This window comes from Loa loa, assembly GCF_000183805.2.
Source record: "Loa loa unplaced genomic scaffold supercont3.330, whole genome shotgun sequence".
NCBI lineage: Eukaryota > Metazoa > Nematoda > Chromadorea > Rhabditida > Onchocercidae > Loa > Loa loa.
In genome coordinates this window covers 7,368-18,456 of record NW_018108510.1, presented here as the reverse complement: position 1 = coordinate 18,456, position 11,089 = coordinate 7,368, and the positions used below count along the sequence as shown (strand labels likewise).

The 11,089-nt window shown below is 34.2% G+C and overlaps 3 protein-coding genes across 3 annotated transcripts; 1 reads left to right on the top strand and 2 right to left on the bottom strand.

Moving 5' to 3' along the window:
• Window positions 1-2,252: 2,252 nt before the first annotated feature.
• LOAG_07790 (hypothetical protein) lies at window positions 2,253-4,000 on the top strand (the record flags this gene model as incomplete). The annotated part of the gene is made up of 4 exons (XM_003143323.1): window positions 2,253-2,401; window positions 2,968-3,104; window positions 3,186-3,315; window positions 3,823-4,000. 4 exons carry the CDS (start codon window positions 2,253-2,255, stop codon window positions 3,998-4,000), a joined length of 594 nt encoding a protein of 197 aa, XP_003143371.1.
• Window positions 4,001-5,846: 1,846 nt separating this feature from the next.
• Window positions 5,847-7,424, bottom strand: LOAG_07789 (hypothetical protein; the record flags this gene model as incomplete). Its single annotated transcript, XM_003143322.1, has 4 exons — window positions 5,847-5,955; window positions 6,557-6,662; window positions 7,185-7,277; window positions 7,340-7,424. The coding sequence occupies 4 exons, from the start codon at window positions 7,422-7,424 to the stop codon at window positions 5,847-5,849; spliced, it is 393 nt and encodes a 130-aa protein (XP_003143370.1).
• Window positions 7,425-7,817: 393 nt separating this feature from the next.
• Window positions 7,818-10,621, bottom strand: LOAG_07788 (hypothetical protein; the record flags this gene model as incomplete). Its single annotated transcript, XM_003143321.1, has 5 exons — window positions 7,818-7,860; window positions 8,743-8,825; window positions 9,371-9,426; window positions 10,045-10,146; window positions 10,549-10,621. The coding sequence occupies 5 exons, from the start codon at window positions 10,619-10,621 to the stop codon at window positions 7,818-7,820; spliced, it is 357 nt and encodes a 118-aa protein (XP_003143369.1).
• Between the last annotated feature and the right edge of the window lie 468 nt (window positions 10,622-11,089).

The following is an 11,089-nucleotide window of genomic DNA, read 5'->3' as shown; positions in this document are numbered from 1 at the left end:
AATGCTTGTTCCGAAAATCATAGCTAATAAATCCTCAAGAATACAACACTAATGATATTAATTATAGCACCAGCAAGTAATCGGATATTTACAAATTTAGTAGGCAAGTTTTTCCTTACTACACGATTTTACTCTACATCTACGTCTGCCATAAACTTACCTGCTTTTCCTGGAATTGATCACCCCATAATCTTGATTATTCTTTTTGTAATACTATATCGTTCAATATATATATATATATATATATATGTATATTGTGGTCTTCTGATTGTTAAAATTTACTGTTTGGAATTGTGATCAGTTTTTAGCTAAATGACCATATTATAGATTATTTTAATGCACACTTTTCGCTTTACGGCATTCTGCTAATGATTTATTACTTGCTGTCTATTTCACTTATAATTATCTTAGAATAAGAAAAAGATGTAAGAGGGATTTTTGTGGGTCAGTATAAAGCACTAGAGGCATTTGGCAAAATCAACAAAGCCTAGGATTGCCGATAGATGTAGTGCAGTTATGACCCAGTTATGATCCGAATTTTGCTGAAAAGGCTAGGAAAATGTGTGCGTGATGATCAGCCATTGGAAGTTAGAACTAACAAAATGAGAAATCACTGAAGCTTGTCCTCTTACAACTCCAAATTGCCCAGGAACTCACCGTCAGTCATCCTACATTAGTTTGACAATTGAAAAAAAGTGGAAAAGCTCAATCAGTGGATACTTCACAAGTTGATTGAAAATCAAAAAAATAATGTACAAAATCTTGAAGTGTCGTGTTCTCCCATTCTATGCAACAACAACGAATTTTTCTCTATTATTATCTGTGAAGAAAAATAGATTGCACATAACAAACAGCTCGTCGGAAAAGATCGTGATTACTGTTTGGGTATCTGATGCTACCGAAGCTTCTTGAATCCTAGTCGTCAGAAAATTAAATTCAGTCCAGCAAATCGATGCGATGCACCGAAAAGTGAAATGCTTCAGCTGACACCGGGGTAATCAACGTTTTAAAATTGAACCACAAAGTATTGTAATGTCTGCTACATTCACCTGACATCTTGCCAGTCTACTACTGCTCCAATTATTTCCAAGAATGCATCGCGTTAAATCATAAAGAATTTTAGTGCTACAAGAATAAAGTTTCTTATTGGCAATACATATGCTTAAAGTTGTGACAGCAACAATGGGTACAATTACATTGGCAATAATAGAACTATCTACGATGATAATATTCAAGTGTAATATTGATGCATCGTTTAATGGTAATAATATTAGTAACTACTTTAGAGATTTGAAGTAATTCTGAAAATTGTCACCACTTGACCTTTCAGATTTGCTTTTCTTAACAAAAACAATCGACAAAAAAGTACCACTTTGATTACTTCGCAAACAATAAATAACTAGAGGAATGTTAATTAACAACTTTGTTTCTCAAAAAGACCAACAAAAAATGCAGTTTTCTACCATTACATTATATAAAATTCATTTGAGTTAGTTAATTTCACTCAATTTGCCAGAAAATTAGTCTCTACTAAGCAACATTTTTGATTCCCTTGTATTTCAAGCAACCAAATAGTTGTATTCCACCGCTCCAAGAAAATTGAAACACTAATCATGAATAGTACAGCAGAATTAAGAACAGCGAGAAAGCTCCCATTTGCAAACAGAGAAATATTTCACGACAAATCACCTGAAAGTTCAAGGTAAAATGTCAAGGCCAATCCAGTGAAGACCGTAATCTATATGGATGGATCTCAGCAGTGCAGTCTTCATGATTAGTTCTAAATTTCATTGGGTTATATTACCACTCGTTTCCCAGCAGAGAGGTGGAATTACGTTCTATTATTTAACAAAATATATTTGCAGGTTCGGTCAGTTTAAAACTTGGGAATTAGTTGGGAAGTAAATGCATTCAAGCACTGATTCTTAATGCGATGAATATTAACTGGTTTCAAATGAATCAAGGAATAATATTAGCAAAACGCTAGTGATTAGTACCCGCTTAGCGAACTCATTATAGTAAGGTAATCCAGTTAACTTGAGCTTTTTAGGTTTCCCCAAATAGTTTCGTTGCAAGGGAAATGATACGGCTAGCAATGGAGAGTTTCGGCTATTGGTGGCGGATGGATAAAAAGGTTCGATGGACGGGAGTAACCGATGTTTGAGTGTTATGAAACGAACATTTCTGAACAGAAGATGAAAATATCTGCATTTTTGGAGAATTATCTCTCTATTATTCCACTGGAAACAGTTATGAAACGAGGGCGTTCATTGGAAACTGAAAATACTGCTGCTAGATGCCCCTGCATTTCTGCACGTTACATACATGCATTCACGTGTACTGTCGCACACACAGGTGACACATGCACAAATATGCACAGACGGATACAGAATGCTCCAAAGTAAAAGGTAACCGGACCATTCAAACAAGATTACTATTATTTAAACCACTGTAAACTCATATAGTTCTCCTCTACTTCAGATGCGATCACAAGCTCAGCGATCACATTTAGGATAAACAACGTAAGTGAAAAAGTTTCGCATTTTGCCACTAAAATGCTGATTCTATCCTTTTTTAAAATCCTCTACCACAGTTTCAGTTTCCCTCTCGTTCCTGTAAAGGTATTCAAAACATGTACAGCAGCAGCAGAATTACTAAACTATCAAATAAATCATCCCAGATGATACCAACCCAAATAAGTTATGATTTTTCGACAAAAACAAATACTGAAGAGGAATTTTAATTATTTTCTGTTTATGACACTCATCAAAAAATTTGCCAAAGTTAATCTCTAATATTTGAAATATTTTGAAAACATTTTGCACAATCCGACGGACCACATTTGCACCATTTACAGGAGATAAACACTTTCATTCTACCTAAGAGTCTGCGGTGGTTAGCAATCCTTCTAAGACTGAACATTTTGGACACTGAATTTTTTTCTTCTACAAAACAATTGCAATACAGGACGGCGTATTGGATGGTCATTTGTACACCATTGCAGGAATTTTCACAAATTCTATTCAAGAACAATGTTACCCGTGGTATAATAATAATAGGATGGCGCGCCAATGAGCACAACAGTAAAAATTGTGACAGAGAAGGTGAAAACAAGATTTATGCGAGGAGCGGTGGAATGAAGGGGATGCGAAGGTGGAAGTGACAATGAAGTATATGTAACTCAGGACGAGCGAAGAGAAAGAGGCATTCTGAACAACTGGGTCGCTGCACATTACAAACACCGCACAGCGCGTACTACCAAATTCTCTCCTGGATGTCCGCATTTGAACATGAATTCGAACAGTCCACATTGAGGTGCATGCATTTGGACTGCCACTATGGAAATGCATCTTCTCATCATAATTAATTATATGTGGACAGAATAAGCAACGAATAAGCATTTTTCCACGTATCTATCCCTCTATCACCCTCAATTCATTCTGCAGCAGTCATCATCTCATACGTATGTGCACATGCGTAATCCGAGCATAACAATAAGTTGATATAAGTATTCGACGAGTTACTCAGGACAAATAAGTCACAACAGATATGCAAGCGCTACAACACATAGGAAGGTAAACTATATTACATGAGCAGAAGAAACATATTTTTGAGCTTCGCTCATACTGTCTTCAATCTTCAAGAGGTCAAAAGAAAACGGATAAAATAGACGAAAGATGAAGAAATTCATTCTAAGGCGATTCTCTGAATTCTTCAAACCGATAAGGTTTAGAGACCGATAACTGATTACAAATAGATATGTTATGTGATAGTAATTTACCGATCCTTTGAACTTTGAAATTTGAATTTAAATATATACAGATATGAAATAGAATATAATAAGCAACTGGCTCACCTCACAATGAGCAATGCAAATCATCCTAAGAATGCAGCACAGAAAATGTCGCACGAACGACTAAAACTGTCAATGCTGTGTTTCCTTGGATCTTATCGGGAACAGATTATGCGTCAAAAACAGAAAAATAATGCAGAAGAATAAGTCATAAAAGTAATACTAACAATAAAAAAAAATGATCTGTGGTAGAACGGAAAACAAATTAAAAACTACAATTTCTGATACTGTGAGAACGATATAAAAATATTTGAAATAAAAGTTAGATTCAATCAAATACGTAAGTAAGAATTCTGTTGATGATAAAAATCATTTTCAGTGTGTTGTTTTCCAGTGTGATCCCAAAGAATTTCATTTAAATGATTAATGAAATATGATCGGTACAAATATGTTAGTGTTAGAAAAAATTTCGCATGTCTATCGTGAGTAACTCCGACCCAAACTTATTTATTTGCCGTTGCAGAAGACTAGTGGAGATCGACCAGCGTTTGCTATTTCTCTTTCCATCAGTAACCACAAAGTTCGCCGCATATTTTTCTCAAATTTCACTGAAATGGTGTTAGCAGCACTTTTTAACTAAATAGAAGAGCAGAGTAAAAAACGACACGGCTTATGCAATCTCAACTATAACCCAGAATATATTGATGGAAAGGGATTCCTGCACGTTAATTTAGTTAAATTAACTTTCATAACAAAGCTCGAAAAAATTTGTAAAAGAACTTCAAGACTTCAAGTTTTGTAGTCTATTTAATTTCACATCTATTAATTCACTGTCAAATAAAACACGAGTTATAAATGATTCTGGGAGGTGCTCATATTTTCAGTCTCGAGAACTGGTTCATTCAAATATATTGTCATGCCAGAAAGAATTAAAAACCAGTGAAGAATTCCTTAATTTGACCATATTTGGCTATATCAGTGATAACGGAGACAAAAACATGATTACCTAAACCTTCACAGATTTTTTGCGGAAGTAAAAAAATAATCATAACAAACAAAATGCCGCCGATACGCGAAAAATAAAGTCCAGTGAAAGGAAGCAGGCCTAATTAACCATCGTCATAAAATTTTTGCCCAGATGTAACACAATTCGTCTCCACAGTAACAATTCCAAACTTGTATATGCAGCAGAAACAATAGTCTTGTATATGCAGCAGAAACAATAGCAAACTTGTATATGCAGCAGAAACAATAGTCTTGTATATGCAGCAGAAACAATAGCAAAGGTCATCATGAAGGGAAAAACCAAAAACTAGACAAAAGAATACGAGGAAAAATAGACATTGCCAGTACCAAAAAAGGTCGTTTGAGATTTAAAGTGATCTTTGCAAATAAAATTTCCAGCTTTATTTGCAGCTAACTGCAGCATAAAAACCTAAATTATGGACTTATTCTGCCTATGGCTTAATTGCACTTTGCCAAAAACTCATTCAATCCCATTTCGACTTCATTTGAGATTTGCAAAGAAATGCCTTGATATTAAATCTTAAGTGAAAAATTTCAATTTAAATAATGGAAGGAAGTGCTTTCTGTGAACGAAAACCAAACAAAGGATTAAAACATTTGGAAAAAAACTGTTTTCGAACATCTTTTACAAAAAATTAATCCACTCTATATGTGATGGGAAGTAAATTCAGACTAAAGAAAACAAATAGGTGACTAATCTTCCAATTATCTCTACCTTACGCTCTCAAAGAATTTGTGTACCTTCATCTGATCCACACAGCATATGCAAATTTGTCCTTCACCATTCTCCTCAGCCACATCTCACCACTAAACTTTATAAATTTATTTACTTTGTACGGGATTGAAAAAGTGAAGAGCTTTCAACAAGGTCTTTTATAACTTGCTGTGCACTTTTCCATCACTATTTCCCTATGAATCAGCTCTTGGCCCAATCGTTTCGAGAACCATTCCATTCTTTAGTTAACGACAGTAGAATCAACACGTCTTACCGCTTCATTTCAAAATCTAAAGGAAATAATGGTTGCATCTAGAAGAAGCAGTGACGTCCAACCGCTCGTATTACTACAACATGAGCAGTACCTCCCACAACCGCCACCAGATTCAACGAGATAAGAAGTATTTCTAAAACTGCAGTCCTTGAAAGGGACACGAAAGTAGAAGCTGAAGCAGATAAGCATAACAATTTTATCCATCAAAACTTTGAAATGATTTAATGAATTTACAACGTGCTGTTATATCCAAAATGCGTGATTACGTAACTGTGATTAGAACGGGTATACCTTCATTCGATTTTGTTATATGTGCGAAACCACACCATTAACAGTTCCACACATTTTTTACTCTTGTTCTTGAGCGTTATAATGGAAAACCGAACTTGACTATAGCATAAAGTAACTTTCGCCTTTTTCATCTAGGCACAGAATCGTTCGAGAAAAGCACCAACAGAATAAAGAAAACAGATCAAAACTGTCTTGCCGTTTTCCTAGGAAAGTATGCCGGCTTTCAGGTACATCGAAAGCAAGCCCGAAAAAAAGTAATAATACATTCAGCAGTGATAATTACAATTGAAGTTGAAAGTACATTACTGTACACAGATCTCCTGGCAAGGTCTTTTAATGCTAGCCGTAAAACTTTCCCATTTAAATCTTTCGGATTTTGGACTGATTACTTTTACCACAGAATATTATCTTGCTAGTTATTTCAAGATCCTACAAAATTCATCTTGGCACTACTTACTTGAATGTTATCTTCCCATTATCGGATATCGAAATCGGTGTGGGAAGAAGGAAAAAGAAGTTTGGTGGTCTTTCAAAAAGATCATCATCATGATTGCTCGGAAATCCTAAATAACTCGATGATGATCTCTCAGCAATCACGTCAGACATGAAATACTTCAAAGTATGAATGTAACAGAGCGACATGATCACTAATTACTAACAAATCAGTTTGATATTACTACAAGTAGGAAATCTATTGAAATTAAAAAATGACAAAAGCAGCTTTCTGCAGGTGCCAAACTTTAACAAACATATAACAGAACAATGCAAATAATTGATCTGTAAAATTTAGGAAAAGAACTGACTACAGAAGACTGATGAGAATGCAGTCATGGCGAGTTATGCAGGTTGCCTGTGAAAGAATGCGTTTCGATCAAAGCAAATGTAGGAAAAATCCGGTTAAAGGTCTGTCTCCGTTTGGCGTCGTAGTAGATGTGATGGCGGTGATTGTTGTACTGTCCCGTCTCACTTCACTCCAACTCTATCCTCTTTTCTCCTCTCCCTTCAGTGAAGGAAGATTATAACCTTCCTCCTCTTTGCTTGTTTTCCATACTGGTTTTATATCGCCATCCCCTTGTCAATATTACCGTCATCACCTCTGTCCTCTCCCCTCATCCTTTCCACTTCAAGCACATCTTGTGCGCACAGCTCTCCATTTGACAACCTTTGTTTCGCACTCTCTTAAAATAGCATTGAACAGATCGACTAACTAAGCGACTGATTAACTAACAGATTGACTGACCGCGGTGCACTATTGTTCCTGGTATGCGTATTCCTCGGCGTCTTAATTTGCTAATTTTCGCCACATAAGACGTTTTATAAAGCATTATAACCGAGTAACTATGCAAAATATTCGTCTTCTGAGTAATCTCGGGAAACATGAATGAAAAAGCAGCACGCTCTTCCTTGTAGTAGTTAGCAGGAACAGTACAGTTAATGTAATAGTAATTAAATAATTATTCGAAGGCATTTATGAATCCGTTTTCTTTTTTAATCAAGAAATTAAATTAAACCTTATCGTCCTGATCTTTTCCCTTTGTACAACTTTCCTTCGCTTCTTCTATCCTGTCCTAATAATTAATTACATTTATTACAAATCTTGCTTTGCGCTGAACAACATAAAGACCATAAAATGCATTCCACTCCGATAAATAAGTATCGATTTAGTTGAATGTACATGAGGAGAGATGGGAAAATGCAGTTGAAACAATATTTGATTTTCACTTCTCTGCCTTCTCCGTTTTGCCACTCAATTTCCATATTCTAAAAGGAAATTTGTTGTATTTATTACCGACAAAATTTCTGGTTCGCGGTGCGTACTGTGATGTAAATTTCTTTGAAGTGGCAGTGGATATAATTAGTTCACCAGAAAGATCAGAACTATCAGAAAATTGAAAACTTTAAAAATGTTGCAAATCAATTTTAGCCTTACAACAACGCACCGGTTGCCATAATCTCAGTATTCGTCAAGTGGTACGGTTGAATGTTGAACTTTATAACCTCTTGCATGCTGATTCAAATTCAAAGCAATGAATCACAAAGAGTCAGAACAGAACTATATTCTTAAGAACCAGTGCTGCATACATGTTTCCGATCTGTAATTTGTGGTTTAGCAAAAAAAGCTGAATAAAAAATTAAATGCGCTTGCAGTTCCATTATCTTTCTCTTGTTCATATATTTTTAATGCTTTCTGTTTTTAATTTATGAATGAGAACATTAATGGAATAGCAGAGAACGATTGGTGTAAGTTGATGTTTTCTGGAATGTTGGGTAACTGACTAGAAGTGTCACAAGTTAACAGTTTTGTGAGAATTTAATTTTTTGAATTCGAAGTGAAACATAACGAAAAGAAATAAGGCTGAACTCCAATTCATTATCATTTGAAAACGTGTCATAAACAGAAGGAATCAACTTTAAAAATCAAAATTTAAGCCATGTGAAATTTTTACTCATGAAGATTCAAATATCATTCATTATGGCAACACTTGATCTAACTCTAAATGGAAAAACGTCACGTTTCATCCTTTGTTCTAAACTTTTTTTGAAATTTATGATAAGTGGCATTCCATGACTGGTTGTTCATCCCGTCATTCATTTTTTTGAAATCAATTTTTAAAATTATAAATTAATTTCATAAATATTCACAACAGTGGATGGGGAGTCGTTACAAAAGGCTGCGGATTTGAATGTAGCATATCAGTCACATTAAAGCATGGTTGAGTTAATATCTCAAATTATTCAGACATAATGAAAAATTTTTTATTCGCTCAATACTATTAGGAAATATTGAATAGTAGCAGCAGGTTAAAAGGGAGACTAAAGTATTGTTGTTAAATGCTTATGATTATATCTGTGAAAGAAAATATCAATATGCTAAACTTGATGATTTGTCATATTTTTATTCACTTACAAAATTCAGCGAAATTTTTCGTTTCACTGAAACCTTCAAAATTAATGATTCATCACACTTTTTCCACCAGTGCTCTATATCTATTTTCTTCCCTAATAATACGGTTAATTGACTGTTCAAAAAATTTTGGAGCGCTAAATAGTTATGATTTTTCATAATAAGTGATTTTTTCTTTTTTTAGGTGACACTCCATCAGCTTTTAAAGAATTGTCTACTAATTTTAAATTCAGATACTGAGACCTTAGCTACTACTTTTCCGTTCCTGGGCTGAGATTATGGAACCACATTTTTTTTTTTTTAGGAGACAAAACCTTTGTCAGTCACGTTTGTCTTCAAAGTATTAATTTAAGTCACATCATTCACCACAGTATTTCTTTTGGGCTGGTCGGATGCTTGCTTCTTTTTATGAAAAACATCTTCTACAAAGCCAAAAAAGAATTCAAGGTTTTTTTTGTAACAAATGGGCAGATGCTCACGTAAATGAATATAACGACAAGAGAACAAAGCACGAACTCCAGCTGTTCCGAAGAGAAACCATTTATATAAGCAACGCGTTGACGTAGGAAATTTCAAACCTCCGACTTCCAAAGCATTTACCTTAAGCAGGTGGAAAAAAAACGATCTTACTCTACTTTGAGCAAGGTTAAATGCCAAAGCAAGTAGGTGCATGTTGCTTTAAGTTTTGCAAAAAATTTCATGTTACATAGAATTAATTTTGACATATTCCAGTTTATTAAATTCTAGATGTATCAATGCTTTTGATTTGTTGGTGTTATTATCTTAAAATATTCGGATATTGTGTTTCCAATTTTGAAAAATGTTAAAATCAAGGAAGAAAATTTACAGTATCTCAAAATTATGCGGGAAATTCTCATCAGATCGGTTTAAAGCTTCGTAATTATTTCCTAGGCGATCTATTCCATTCGAAAGAAACTTGAGGAGAAAACATGCTTATCCTGCAATTCCGTTTAGAAAGAAGTGGTGGTTTACATTTTCAGTCTGTGTTTAAATTTCTGTTCTCTCAAGAATCTTCAAACTTCCATATGTTGGTCGAAATTTCATTCGATACATATCACCAAGCAAGTATTTTCCTTTTGCTCGACCGGCTAATTTTATTTTCGATTTTTCTAGTTCAGAAACTGCTAAGAAGCTATATATCATCATTTCAAGGAATAAATTTCTTGGATTTTTAGTAGTTGTACTTGAACTTCTAATATTATTTAGAAAGGTTCAATAATTTTTTTTCCTGAAATGTTTCTTTTTTCTTAATTTTAAATTTATTTTTGATTCACAAGTTCGAAATGAGTTGATTTTGTTTTTGTTTTTTTTCTTTTTTTTTTATAAATTTCACTAACAAGAGAAAGATTCGCAGTTTCAACCCCTAAAATCTAAAGTCCCTTAGAATAACGCTACAATTTGTCAGTGATCATTACCATTCGAAGGGATAATAAAAAGTAATGAAGTTTGGGCGCTCTCATAAGCCGAGTTTCATCTGAATGAGTTTTTAACTTACGCTCAATAAGTGGAAAGAATCGGTTTACCTTTTTCGTCCCACAGCAATGGTAGGTCATTCAATAAAGTTGAATCCCCATAGCATACCACAGTCCATTCCATTCCATTTTAGTATTTATATAAATAGATGCATAGCTAGAAAGAGAAAGAGCACACATTTCTATTTATGATGCTTCATTTGTTCATATCAAAACTTTGTATTTCTTAAAAATCCCAACTTTGAGTGCAATTTCTTCATTACTTATTCTTAAAAAAGTATTTTGGCATAACATATCTGAATTCAAATTAAGAAATGCTGGAAATACGACGTTCCTGCTATTTAAATGAAAAACACTTGCTTGTAGTTGCTTTGATTTTTATTTCAACTATTCTTTGGCTCGCCAAAAAATACCTCTGAATATCCGGAAACAAATTTTAACAATTCAGACGTTTGTAGTGCTTCTTCATGTAGACTGGTAGTTCAAGACACTGGATAGTGATGAATGCGTCCGAGAATTTTTGTTGAGATAATAAATTTGGCCTTAAAATGCTAGTACTATGGTATTTCCCGTATGATAATGACTTGAACGC